General features: G+C 44.8%; 1 protein-coding gene across 4 annotated transcripts in view; it reads left to right on the forward strand.

Moving 5' to 3' along the window:
• Positions 1–811: 811 nt before the first annotated feature.
• The window catches only part of MAP3K3 (mitogen-activated protein kinase kinase kinase 3), a 72,693-nt gene continuing 59,062 nt past the window's right edge, over positions 812–14,442 (forward strand). The window contains exons 1-3 of one of the 4 annotated variants that reach the window (XM_055258632.2): positions 812–1,166; positions 11,608–11,729; positions 13,635–13,727. In XM_055258632.2, the coding sequence (XP_055114607.1) occupies positions 1,163–1,166; positions 11,608–11,729; positions 13,635–13,727 (219 nt within the window). In that variant the 5' untranslated portion in view covers positions 812–1,162. The remainder of the gene's footprint in view (positions 1,167–11,607; positions 11,730–13,634; positions 13,728–14,442) is intronic. The other 3 variants (XM_055258631.2, XM_055258634.2, XM_055258633.2) reach the window with 3 other exon arrangements.

The following is a 14,442-nucleotide window of genomic DNA, read 5'->3' on the forward strand; positions in this document are numbered from 1 at the left end:
CAGCGGGTGTGGCCCTGGAGGTGTGACACTTACGGAAAGCTGGGCTGGGCCGGCCGCCCCTGCCCGGGGCAAAAGCAGCGTCGGGACCGGAGGACCAGTCGGGGGATGGGGCCGCAGAGGTGGCCGCGCGCCGGGAAGTGCTCAAGCCAGACCCTCCCCACTCGTTACACGCCCCGTGCTGGGCACAGGGAGGAGCAGGACGCCACCCTCTGGAACCACCCAGATCGCTGGGGCCTCCGAGAACCCGGAGGGCGGAAGGCCTGAGGGCCCCCTCCAGCCGCCTACTCCTCACCCCAGCCCCAAAGTAGCCGGCGGGGAACTGCGCCAGCCCGCGCGCCCGCCGAGCCTTCGGTGACTGACGGGAGGTGGGAATGTGGGCGGAGCCTCACGCCGGAGCTGTGATTGGAGCAACCAACACCTCCCAATCTCTCCCAAGAGGGGGAGACAGCGCCAGAGAGGGATGCGCAGAGGCGGGGGCTTAGAGGCCTCTACGTGATTGGCTAGCAGCGCAGGGAGCCGGGCGCTGTCCCGATGATTGGCAGGCGCTAGACAGCCCTCGGAAACCGCCTTGGCTTCGCCCATTGGCATCCTGTGAGAGTAGGCGGGATTGGTTCATCGTGTGGTGCTGATGATTAGCTGGCCGCTGAGAGTTAGGGTGTTTGGAGAGAGTTGGGGGGGGACGGCGAGGGCAGCCGACTTCCTTCTTGTTATTGGCTGGTGAGGTGGGTGGGGGTGGTGCGACGGCCCAGCGGCTGCCTGGGATTGGTGGGCGCCGGCGTGAGTGACAGACAGGGGGGCGAGCTGCGCGACCAGCGGTTTGTTTTTCGGAGCGTTCCTGAGGTGGAGAACTGTGGCCGGACGGAGAGACTGCGGGTCTGAGGGACTGGCGGGCGGGCGGGCCGAGCGGCGCCGCCGAGGCCGGGCTGGGCCGAGCCCAGGAGCGCCCGGGATGTAGCGGGCCACCCTGCCGATGCCACAGCGCCCGGCCGCGGGCGGAGCCGGAGCCGGAGCCTGGGGAGGCGGCGGGGGCCCAGAGCGCAGCCCGCGCCCCCCGCGCGGAGCCAGGCCCGCTGCCGTCCCCGCCGCCCGGGCCCCCGGCATGCAGCCCCGGCTGCGGAGGTGACACTCACGGACCTTAGCCGCCGCCGCCGCCATCGCCACCATGGGTAAGTGTCGCCACCGCCCCGGCCTGTGCCCGCGCTGCTTCGCGACGCCCCGCCCCAGGCTGAGGGAGGAGGACCCTGGGCCACCGCCTGACAGGCATGGACAGCCTGCCCGGCCCGGGGCTGCCGCCCGCCGGCCGCCCGCCTGCCCGCCCGCCCCGCTCGCGCGCCGCGGCCCGGGCGGGGGTCCTGGCTCCGCGGGGCGGCCCGGCTGGCAGAGCCCGCTCGGCAGCCCTCCTTCCGGGCAGCGCGGCGGGCGCATCCCGGGGAAGCGGCGGCGGGACCGAGGGCCCGTGCTCCGCGGGGCAGCCTGGCCCGAACGAGCCGGACCGCGAGCCCGAGGGCGGGGGAGCGAGAGCGCAGTGTGGGGCCCGGGCTGGACGCTGCCGCAGGCCCAGCTGCTGTTGTGTCTTTTCCTTGATTTGCTTTTTTTTCCTGCCTGTGTCATTTCCTTCCCTTTGCTCACACAGGCCGGCCTGTGAGAGTTCCCGGGGCTTGGTCTCCAGCCCTGTGCGCGCCCCAGCGCAGGGGGGAGGGCGTGCGGGGCTCGGCTGGGAGGCGATTAAACTGGAACTGTGATCAAGCGCGCGGTTGACAAATGCGTGCTGCACGCAGATTGCTGGGGGTCAGAAGTTGATCGGATGCTGCCAGTTAGTATTCACATCCTACTTTTTGAAAAATCCTGTTGCTGGGTTTTAATCCATTATTTTTTTCTTGCAGTATCCCTGAAATTATGTAACTTTTGAAAGAAACATTTGCTACACAAAAGAATTTCTCTGAAATCACTTCCTTTTTGTCAGTATTTGCAATTTCTACTGTGAAGATGTAATCTAAGGAAAGCTTTTAATGTCTTCCGCACGTAGCATTTGAGTTGAATTATATTCCATATCCTTTTTGGTAATTTAGCAAATGACTACTGGACTAGACTAAGAAATAACATTTTAAACGTTCTTTGCTTCTCCTGTCCAGACAGGTGTTGTGATACTGTTGTCACAAGTTTTGCAAAATATTTGGTATTGCCCTAAATAATAATAAAAGGGTAAACTTCAGTGAGAGGATCGTTTGCAAAGCCTTCCGTTGCTTCTGTGAAGTGCCCCATGTGAAGAGGGAGCCTTAATGTTTGCCTTGACCTGCAAGGTCAAGTCCTTTTTGTAGGAGGTTAACTGTATGCTATGTCAAATTCGCCAGTTACTGTTTTGTGACCCATCTCTACACCCTGGCTTTGAATGAGTTTCCTTGTTCTAGTTCATGCTATCCCTCATACAGTGTGAGAAGGGTTTGTTCATTTGCTGGGCTTACTGTTTCCTTCTCATGCTTTCCTTCAGAAGTGCGCGCTCTTCTGGGGGAAGGTCTGCTGTGAGAGTGGACATAAAAGGAACCCAGTAAGGCCTGGTATTTAAATATATAATTGAAGAAATTTTTATTGAATTTTTTTATAGTTGAGACACAGAATTCTTGTCTACCCCAGGATTCAAACATTTATCTTGTATTATAGATTTTGAATAAATCTTTGAATTGATTTATGAGCCTATATTGTGATAGTCTTTCTTACAAGTCTTTTTTCTTGTCCTGTGGGGGCAGCTGTTAGTCCCAAAGGAGAGTGTGAAATACTTAAGAGTATGTAGACCATCCACTTCATACTTTGTTGATTGCTAGAGCAGTTTGAGTGCCCACATGTGTTGACTACATCTCATTATCTAACATGAAAATAGATATGAACCTGTTTTCACATTTCAAGACATTTTCAAAAAGTTTATAAGTGTGTGTATATATGGAGACCAATGATGGGGAGGAAGAAAACTATATAGGCTGGGTCTAGAGCCCCAAAGAAAAAAGGGCCAGGACCTCAGGATCTTCTCATTTGTCCCCACATCAGTTGTACCCCTGTCAGTTTTACATGAAGACACATGTAAAAGGAACATGCAAGAGGAATTAACTTGCCTGGTGGCTGCAGTATATTAGGCAAGCTAGTTTAAGAACCACTGCCCTAGCTTTCTTCACTTTCCCCCATACGATTCTGTCCATCTTTTTTGTGAGGGGAGAGTAGATGACCTTGATACACTGTTAGAGCTAATATCAAATTCTTCTTGACACCTGGCTGTTCAGTTTGCTTTGTATAGAGCTCATTGAGGATATGTATACACAGGTATCTTCACACACAGTCTCTCTCTTAAATACTGTTTCCATTTTGGTGATAAAAATTCGAATTCCCAGTTTAGTTAGTTTGCTTTTAGTTGCTGTAGTTCTAAATAAACTCAAAGGATTGATAAGAGAGAAACATAGACTTCTTAGTATTTTAGTTATACTTGTTAAACTCCAGCCTCATGAAGAAAGGACTAAAACTTGAGTCTCTGCCCTGCAGGTTCTTTGGTTAAGTAAGAGTCATATTTTCCTGAGCTGTTCTAAGCCCAGGACTGAAGCCTGTTTGACAATTTGGGTTAATAAAAACAGGTCAGATTTTATATTGTCTGTTAGCCCCAGTAAATTTCTAGTGGAAATTATTTATCTCTGTCAATAATAGGAAATTTTTTTTGGCTTTGATACTATGTGGCTATAAAAAATTGGGATTGACTGGTTGTTTTTTCTTGGTCACTCCAGAATTCATTTCCAGATTTAGTAATCATAGTGGCAAATGCTGTTCATAATACCTGAGATTGTTTATGTGGTCTTTTTATAAATGCAATCTGAAACTTTATATATCACTGAAAAACATGTAACAACTTGGAAATGTTACAGGAAACTATAGTGAATGGAGTACAGGATTACAGATGGTCTGGTTCTGGTTTGAAGTCAGAATTATTGTGACTTACAGACACCTTGTCTAGGGTTCCAAGGCTGTTGGGAGCTCCCTGTTAGAATAGTCTCAATTCAGTTTGGCTAGAATCTGACCACCTATGTAGACTCTGAATAGTTAGCAGCTGTTTTGATTGAAATTTGAATCACAGTTTAATAAATCAACATGGCTATGTCATTACTAGATTTCTGATATTTTTAAAAAAGACAATTGGATTTTAAAACTGAATTTCAGGTTGGGCATGGTGGCTTACACCTATAATCCCAGCACTTTGGGAAGCTGAGACTGGTGGATCGCTTGAGCCTAGGAGTTCGAGAGCAGCCTGGGCAACATGGTGAAACCCTGTCTCTACTAAAAACATACAAACTTAGCTGGGCGTAGTGGCATGCCCCTATAGTCCCAGCTACCCAGGAGACTGAGGTGGGAGGATCATCTGAGCCTGGGAGGTTGAGGCTGCAGTGAACCATGATTGTGTCACTGCACTCCAGCCCAGGCAACAAGAGTGAGAGACCCTGTCTCTAAAACAAAAAACAAACAAAAAATAGCTGAATTTTAGGCGTCTGTAAAAAGTAAATATCTGTCCAACTGAGCATTACTTATGGGAATACACAGAGGATAAGATGAGGTTTTTCTGGTTCTATGGAAGCTGTTAATTTATTCTTTGCCCGTTTGTTGAATGCCTCCTATGTGCCAGGCATAGTATTAAGCCCTATGCCTGTGTTATCCTGTCCTCAAGAAGTTACAGTTAGGTAAGGTGAAACAGAAACATGTAAACAATTAAGTGCAAAAGCGTGTAAAGATATACAGGAGAGAGATCAATTCTGTCGTTTTGGTATTGACACATGTAATTCTATAGTCTCCAGTCCTTTGGGTTAATTTCATTAAACATTAAAATGTAGTGGTGATATATATTGATTCTTATGAGGAATAAATGGCTTACTTTATAATATGTGTTTTAAGAATTTCAACCATCAATTAATATTGAATGCCTATTATATCTTAGAACAGAAAAACGCCAGCATTTGACTTTGAGATTTAGCAAAGGTTCAACCATTTCTTGAAGGAGAAAAGTTTCTTATGAATTGAGGGTCGGGCCTTATTGCATATGCTCATTGTAAAATGATGTTTGCCTGGGCGTGGACAGGGTGGAGGCAGTGGAAGTATGTAGAATGTCATGAAGAGAAAGTAAAATCTGACTCGGACACTGAAGCACGGGCTCTCCTGAGTGAGCAGTGCGATCAGACGATCTGGTGGAGCTGAGTAGAACATTGTCAAGATGAAGAAATAACATCTTTAGTTAAATGAAAACAAAGATTAAAACATTACTTTGGGGATTGTATATATGGAAAAGAGAGAGAGTGTGTGGCATAGTAAACAGACATCATACGGGATAACAATGTTCATTAGAGAATGTGGTGCTTCTGGCAACTTTCCTGGGTTGTTAGCCAAGGGAACTCACAAATGGGAAGTGCCTTAAGACCCTGTTTTGAGATACAAGTAATAGCTCAGTCTGGAAGAGTGGCTTCCTGCTGGAGCTAAAGAGAGGAGTATGTTGCCTGGCAGCCTCCCATACCACAGGTTGGGGTACCGGGAGAAGAAAAACTACATGCCACTGGGGAATTATGAATACTGGCTACTTAAAACTGCCTAAGAGCTTCCACTTTTTAAGCCTTAACTCTAATCCTTGTTTCCATAGATCCCTTTCTATTTCCATGAACACTCCTCCTCTTCCTAGATTCTTAACCTCTTAATCTCTAAAATTAACCTCTTTCTTCTTGTGCTTCTTCCTGGTAGCTTCTAAGTGTGTCAGACCACTCCCACTCTCAGGAAATCTTTTCCAAAGTTATAAGTACACTATTAGTCTACCTCAACTTGTTCATGTGTAAAGTTCACAAATACTTTTTTTTTTTTGAGATGGAGTTTTGCTCTGTCACCCAGGCTTGACTGCAGTGGCACGATCTCAGTTCACTGCAACCTCCGCCTCCCGGGTTCAAGCAATTCTCCTACCTCAGCCTCCCAAGTAGCTGGGATTACAGGCGCCCGCCACCACGCCTGGCTAATTTTGTATTTTTAGTAGAGACAGGGTTTCACCATGTTGGCCAGGCTAGTCTTGAACTCCTGACTGCAGGTGATCCATCCTCCTCAGCCTCCCAAAGTGCTGGGATTACAGGCGTGAGCCATCGTGCCTGGCCATGACTAATTTTTTGTATTTTTTGTAGAGATGGGGTTTTGCCATGTTGCCCAAGCTGGTCTCAAACTCCTGGGATCAAGTGATACTCCCGCCTTGGCCTCCCAGAATGTTGGACTTACAGGTGTGAGCCAATGCGCCGGCCTGTCACTCTTATTTTCTTCAATCCTTTATTTATTTATTTATTTATTTATTTATTTATTTTTTGAGACAGAGTCTCTACTCTGTCACCCAGGCTGGAATGTGTTGGCATAGTCTTGGCTCACTGCAACCTCCGCCTCCCAGGTTCAAGCGATTCCTATGCCTCAGCCTCCATAGTAGCTGGGATTACAGGCGTGCACCACCACGCCCGGCTAATTTTTGTATTTTTAGTAGAGATGGTGTTTCAGCATGTTGGCCAGGCTGGTCTTGAACTCCAGACCTCAGGCGATCTGCCTGTCTCAGCCACCCAAACTGTTGGGATTACAGGCGTGAGCCACCTTGGCTGGCCTTTTTTCTTCAATCCTCTTAAAGCCTTCCTTTCCAGCTTCCCCTCTTCTCATTCTATTTGATTAGTATTAGTTACTGTGAATCAGTCTCTGACCCTCTTTTCTTCCCCTCTATCCCTTAATTGCTTATTCTTCATGTCCTTTCTCTCAGTTCATTTCATAAGCTCTCTGACATAGCTGGAACAGCTTGCTTTTCTTTTCTTTTTTTTTTTTTTTCCCGAGATGGAGTTTCACTCTTGTCGCCCAGGCTGGAGTGCAGTGGCTCAATCTCGGCTCCCTGCAACCTCTGCCTTCTGGGTTCAAGCGATTCTCCTGCCTCAGTCTCCTGAGTAGCTGAGATTACAGGCGCCTGCCATGGCCTCCTAAAGGAGGCCTGGCTAATTTTTGTATTTTTAGTAGAGACGAGGTTTCACCATGTTGGCCAGGCTGGTCTTAAACTCCTGACCTCAGGTGATCTGCCTGCCTCGGCCTCCTAAAGTGCTGAGATTACAGGTGTGAGCCACCACACCCAGCCAGCTTGCTTTTCTTAAAGAATCTTTAGTCTGTTAACAACTATGTAAAATCATCCATATAACCTCTTATATAACCATATAAGCTACTCATATTTAAAAATATATATTTTTATACATTTGTGTTTATATACTCTGGTTTATATATTGTCTAATTCTGTCTTTTTTTTTTTTTTTTGAGATGGAGTTTCGCTCTTGTTGCCCAGGCTGGAGTGCAATGGCACGATCTTGGCTCACCACAACCTCCGCCTCCCAGTTTGAAGCAGTTCTCCTGCCTCAGCCTCCCGTGTAGATGGGATTACAGGCATGCGCCACCACGCCCAGCTAATTTTGTAGTTTTAATAGAGACGGGATTTCTCCATGTTGGTCAGGCTGGTCTCAAACCCCCAACCTCAGGTGATCCGCCTGCCTCAGCCTCCCAAAGTGCTGGGATTACAGGTGTGAACCCCTGGGCCTTGCCAATTCTATCTTTTTTTTCATACAACTTTGTATTTGTGTGTTGTTTATCTTTTTATCCCTAGAGTTTGAGCACCTTGAAATATCTTTTAAAACTTTCTAATGTATAATACAAGTATTCAGTAAATGGTTGTTAATGATTTATAAAAGTTCAGTAATAAAATTAAGTATTAGGGTAGATTAAATGGCCTCCAGTCTTTTTCCATTGACCTTTTCTTGTTGATGATAATAATAGCCAGCATTTTTTTAGCATTACTAAGTGTTTGGTACCATAAGAAATAATTCGTAGGTTTTCTTTTGCTTTTAACTCTCATAGCAGCTTTGTGAAATGATGCTTTATCTCCGTTTTACAGATGAGGAAATTGAGGTTTGGAGAGAGTAAATGATTTGCTCAGGGCCTCCTTACCAAATTTTTCTGACTCTGAAGTTCATATTCCTAACTGCTTCAGTCTAAGAAAGTTTTTTTTTTTTTTTTTTTGAGATGGAGTCTCGCCCTGTTGCCATGCTGGAGTTCAGTAGTGCCATCTCAGCTCACACCAACCTCCGCCTCCCGTGTTCAGGCAATTCTTCTGCCCCAGCCTCCCAAGTAGCTGGGATTACAGGCGCACACCACCACGTCCAGCTAATTTTTTTGTATTTTTAGTAGAGACGGGGTTTCACCATGTTGGCCAGGCTGGTTTCGAACTCCTGACCTCAAGTGATCCACCGATCTCTGCCTCCCAAAGTGCTAGAATTACAGGTGTGAGCCACTGCGCCCAGCCTGTTGTTTTTAAAAGTTTTGTTTGTTTTTCAAGAATGCCACATTGAAGGAGTGCTGATAATTCAGTTAGTCTCAGTCCATACCACAGAGATAACTGGCCTGTGGCAGCCAAGTGTGCATAGTGATGTTGCTTTTTAGAAGGAAAAAAAACAAAAACAAAAACAAAACCTCAATCCAGGAAGAAATGCCTAAAAGAGCCACTTGATTTACTTCCTGTCTTTATACATGTCCTCTGAAGTATCAGTTGAAGAACCTGTCTACCTCTAGGAATGTATTTTACTTTGACACAAAATGAGATTCTATAACCCTGATACACTTGTGTCAGTTGTCCCAGATTTCAGATGACAGTGCCAGACTGTTCCACTAGTGTGTTCTCAGCTCCGGAACTACCAAACAAGTTTATTCATTAAGTAATGCCAGGAGTTGGTTAGCTTCCTGGAAACAGAATTTGTCAACCTGATAAACCAGCTCTTATAATAGCATCATCTTATACAGAATTAGAAATGATTTCTCCAGTCATACTTGTGGATCCGACTTGAAAAGTGGTGTGTGTATGTGTGTGCCTGTATGTGTATTCACATCCATCTTTGTTCAATATCTGAGTTGAAAGAACTGAAAATTCCCAATACTTAGGGTGGTTAATGTTGTTACTGATAACTCCATGCATTCCGCTTTTAGGAATATTGTTGGATGCTCCTCAGAAAACACTTAGACCTAGTCATAATCCTCCTTATATTGATCCCAATTTATTATTACAGTTGGCCCAATTTTATATATATTTAATAATATATAAGCCATTTAATATATAAACCTATACATATTATATATAAGCCAATCTTCCTAGCTTAGATGTTATGCTCTAGTTTTTAAAGTTTGGTTGTGAGGATAAAAATCAAAACAAAAAACCAAGTTCCCTTTTTGTTTTTGAGACAGGGTCTCACTGTTGCCCAGGCTGGAGTACAGTGGCATGATCATGGCTCACTGCAGCCTCAACCTCCTGGGCTCAATTGATCCTTCCACCTAAGCCTCTCAAGTAGCTGAGCCTACAGCGTGCACCACCACGCCCAGCTAATTTTTTGTATTTTTTGTAGAACGTAATTTTGCCATGTTGCCCAGTCTGGTCTCGAACTCCTGGGCTCAAGCAATCCACCTGCCTCAGCCTCCCAAAGTGCTGGGATTACAGGCATGAGCCACCCTGTCCAGCCAGGTTCCCTTCTCTAAGGAAGCTATAGGGAAATTGTAGAAGGTATAAAATAATTGATGGGATTTATGTGTGTTAATTTGACAGATGCCTTTTTGTAGATACCCACTTTCTCCTCATTCATTATCCCCTTTACTGCATGCTTTCGATATTACAGCTATGTCACTGTCATACATACTTTTGTATATGTTTTGAAGTGGAATCATATGGGAAGTTAGCTCCTGGTGGTTTTCCTGCAAGTTTTAAATCTAATTTTACTTCCCTGAACAAGCAAAAACCTCTTTATAGGCAACTTTGTCCTTTTCTGTACCTCGTCAGAGGGCATATAGGGCACCAGAGCAGATTTCGTCTAGGAAGAGGGGAGAGACAAATAAGGCGAGGGGCCAGGCACGGTAGCTTATGCCTGTAATCCCAGCATTTTGGGAGGCTAAGGAGGGAGGATCACTTGAGCTCAGGTGTTTGAAATCAGCCTGGGCAACATGGTGAAACCCTCTCTCAATAAAAAATACAAAAATTAGTAGGGCATGGTGGTGTGCACCTGTAGTCCCAGCTACTCTGGAGGCTGAGGTGGAGGATTGTTTGAGCCTGGGGGTTGAGGAGGCTGCAGTGAGCTGTGATTGCACCACTGCACTCTAGCCTGGGCAACAGAGCAAAACCCTGTTTCAATCAGTCAGTCAATCAGTTAATCAGTAGTGGGAGAAGAGACTGGAGCAGTTTTACTTCCTACATTTCATGCTGTTCATTTCTTTCCACAGGGTATTAGAATATTTCTAAGGGACAGTGATAAAGGGCAGAAGATAGGCACTCTCTTTGGGTGGAATCTTTTGTATTTGCTTCTTTTAAGGTGTGCCCCAAGTCCCCAAATGGCTCAGTTGTCACCAAAGCAAGTGTAACAACTCATCCCTCATGTTCCCTTCATGATCAACACATTTATTCATTTTCAATCTCCAAATGCTATTTGAATGGGCAAAGATCTCTTAAAGGACCTGGGAAAAATTTGTACAACATGGAATTAGGCTGGTTTGTGTTCTGGGTTTTGGCCAGTTGTTTTCAATGTATGAGAACTCTAGTACTCCATGCTATTTCAAGAAAAGGGGATTAAAAGTAATGCCAGTAAGGTGGAGACAATGCATTGCTTGGTCAGCTTAGGGAGGAAAAACAATAGAACTACCCTTTGACTTCCCTATGGGAAGTAGAAGGCCTATAAACTTGTAAAGAGTTGTGGGGGTTGGTGGTGGTGGTGGCATTCAAATGCTAGGCTTGTAAAACAACTTCTGTTCAAAGCAGCTACCTGAGGCCCTTATTTGGTACCTTTTAAAATGTGCTCTCCTTATGATGCTTTAAGAATAAGTCTGGGACTGACACTGCGCCATAATCCACTCTCTATGGATTCATCTTTTCATTCAGTACCATATTACATTGTACTGTGTTCTTCACTTCAATTTTTCATCTATTTTTCCTGGTTGAGTTTCTCTGGCACTGGACCAACTGCCCTGTTTGAGCATGTCCCTTCCCTGCAATGAACTGGTAAATATTGCTGCAGGAAATCTGACTGGAGGGCTATTAAGAAACCATTAAAGGCCAGGCATGGTGGCTCACACCTGTAATCTTAGCACTTTGGGAGGCTGAGGCAGGAGGATCACTGGAGTCCAGGAGTTGGAGACCAGCCTGGGCAACATGGGGAGACCCCATCTCTACAAAAAATAAAAAAATTATCCAGGCATGGTGGCGCATGCCTGTGTTCCCAGCTACTCGGGAGGCTGATGTGGGAAGGTCACTTGAGCCCCAGAGTTCGAGCCTGCAGTGAGCTATGATCACGCCACTGCACTCCAGCCTGAGTGACAGAGCAAGACCTTGTCTCAAAGAAAAAAGAATCCATTAAAATTCAAATTACTATAGTCTGACCTTTCGGGCTGCATCTGATTATAGTTACAGGGTCTGTCATTTTACCTGGGCAGAACTCCCTGAGTATTAGTTATATAGTTTGTGAAAGAGCTTTGCTGGTCTGTATTTAAGTATCTTAGTCCATGTGCTCTCTTTCATTGCAGACGAACAGGAGGCATTGAACTCAATCATGAACGATCTGGTGGCCCTCCAGATGAACCGACGTCACCGGATGCCTGGATATGAGACCATGAAGAACAAAGACACAGGTCACTCAAATAGGCAGGTGTGTGTGACCCTGGCAGAGCTAAGTGAGCTTTATTGGGGAGGGGTTTTCAAATGGGAAATATATGAAAAGCCAAGGAGACTACATTACCAGGGTTGAATGCTTTTGACCCCTTCCTTTCACAGTCTGTTAAATGGGAAGTGATACATACCAACCAGGTATGGTTAAATGGTAAGTGATATTGGGAGGCTGAGGCAGGCGGATCACTTGAGGTCAGTAGTTTGAGACCAGCCTGGCCAACATGGTGAAACCCCGTCTCTACTAAAAACACAAAATTAGCCAGGTGTGGTGGTGCATGCCTGTAGTCCCAGCTACTCAGGAAGCTGAGACAGGAGAATCGCTTGAACCCGGAAGGCAAAGGCTGCAGTGAGCCGAGATGGCGCCACTGCACTCCAGCCTGGGCAAGACAGAGTGAAACTCTGTCTCAAAAAAAAAAAGTTACATATGCCATGCAGTTATGGATCTATGATTTGGAGTCTTAAAGCCTTGTGTAAGCATTTCATCTGTTATGGGGACAGTATTCATATACGTTTTTCCCCTTTACTGATATTTGGCAAGTATTTAATTCAGATTCGTGATCCCTAAGTCATAAGGTTTTTAGCTACCTTACAGTATATAATCAGGAAAAACTAATTAATTTGGTATTAGCTTACGTAAAATATAATTAAGGTAAATTTATTAATTAAAATGTCACCTAGTATATTCTAAAGGCAATAATGAGTGATTTTGTTATTACTGTTTACAGTTGTTTTACCTTATTAACCCAGGTAGTTGATAGTGCCTGTTTTATTGAGAGTTGTATGCTTCTTTAGGAAAACATTGCCTATTTTCCTTAACATTTAAACTTGTGTGTCATTGAGAATGTTCTTCTCACCTGTAGTGCCACTTACCTGTTTCCTGGGTACTTTGTTTTGCAGAGAGGAGTGAATGATGGGGAGCTTTCCTACCTAGTGGGTATCCAGTGCTGCGTCAGCTAGCTATATTGGGCATGTTTGATGAAAATTGCCTATGACATTCTCCCTTTTGGTTCTGTTTGTTATCAGCTAACCTCCTTTCTTCTCATTTGCACCTTGCTTACCAATTCTTCAGAATTGGTTCCTAGAGATAGTATAAGGCCCTAAAACTTTTCCTGTCTGTAGTCTGCTAGATAGAGCCTTCCAGAGTATTTCCTGCCTTTAGGAATCCTAGGGACCCCAAGGGAAGAGGAGTCCTTTTGTTTCATGTTAAAACAGAAGGATTAGTTTAAAAAGCTGCTTTTGTTGTTGTTACCTTATAGTACTGGAGGTATAAACAGATAAAGGCCCATTCTTACACTATTTTCATATGTTATTCTGTCTGACTGTGTGAGTTCTGCCTTGCTATAACTCATTTGTATTCAAAGCCACTTTTGGAAGGAGCATTTTACCAGAAGTGAGTCCCCTCCCCCATGCTTGAGCCTAATGACCTCACTTTCCTTCCTGTCTTCCTATGTAGAGTGTGCTTGCTAACATTGTTCCAGTTAGCTGATCTTTCTCCAGACTGGACGATTAGCATGAATATCAGTTAGTGGGTGAAAAGGAGAAGCTTTCTTGAATTGGAAAGCCCAAAAGGACCAGGCTGGGAAAAGGAGGGATGGAATGGTCACTGATAGTTCCTTGAAGGAGGATTCCTTTTTAGGACTCCTTCTGCTTAGAGCCTAAAAGCCATGATGAGGGAAGTCTTGATCTTTTGCTGTGCCTGCTGCTGCGCTGTTAGAGTGAAGTCAGTGGTTATGAAGGCAGAAGACTAAAAAGGATTGACTGTTTGTTAGGAAGTAATCTTAACAAGAGGTACTAGATCTTTGGATCCATGATTTACTTCAATGTTGTCAAACTTATGTTGCACGAAGGATACAAATTATTAACCTCAGTTTTTTTGTTTTTAAAGAAAAAACACAACAGCAGCAGCTCAGCCCTTCTGAACAGCCCCACAGTAACAACAAGCTCATGTGCAGGGGCCAGTGAGAAAAAGAAATTTTTGGTAAGGATCCAGATTACCTGTTAAAGCCAAAATGTACTTTTAAATCTGCTACTCATGCTGCAACAGCGGAATTCACTTCCCAGACAAGTTGTTTTAGTGGATTTGTAAAAAGCATTGGTTACCCGTGACCTGTGTTCAGTGCTTCTAGTCACCATTTCTCACAACAGTATTATTCATAAGCAGCCTCTATCAGTGCTGTCCAATAAACTTTCTGTGATGACAGAAATGTTTTATATCTCTGCTGTCCAATGTGGTGTTGTAGCCACTAGCCACATATGGCTGTTGAGCAACTAAGGAACTAAATTTTAAATTTTATATCATTTTAATTAATTTAGACAGCCACATGTGGCTAGTGGCTATTGTATTGGACAGCACAACTTTATGCACTGTGTAAGGGACTGTTGATTTATTGGGTAAGAAATTATGTATATGCTTTGAGATGTGTAGATATTCATTGGTATGTTCATTCCTTACACACGTCATGAGTTTCAATACATTGTGATAAGCTAATAATGGGAATCCTATCTAAGATTTCTGTTTTAGGAAGAATGTGAATATGTGGAACTAGAACGGCTGTTTAGAAATCGAAGCTCAAAGTTTTATGTTAATATGGGCAAAAGGGGAAATAAAATGCTAAGATAGCTTTTCCTCTTAATGAAGTCAAGGTTATAGAATGGCCTGTCCTGGGAAGCGTAGAAGATGTTTCACTTCTGAC

This window comes from Symphalangus syndactylus, chromosome 20 (assembly GCF_028878055.3).
Source record: "Symphalangus syndactylus isolate Jambi chromosome 20, NHGRI_mSymSyn1-v2.1_pri, whole genome shotgun sequence".
NCBI classification, from domain to species: domain Eukaryota; kingdom Metazoa; phylum Chordata; class Mammalia; order Primates; family Hylobatidae; genus Symphalangus; species Symphalangus syndactylus.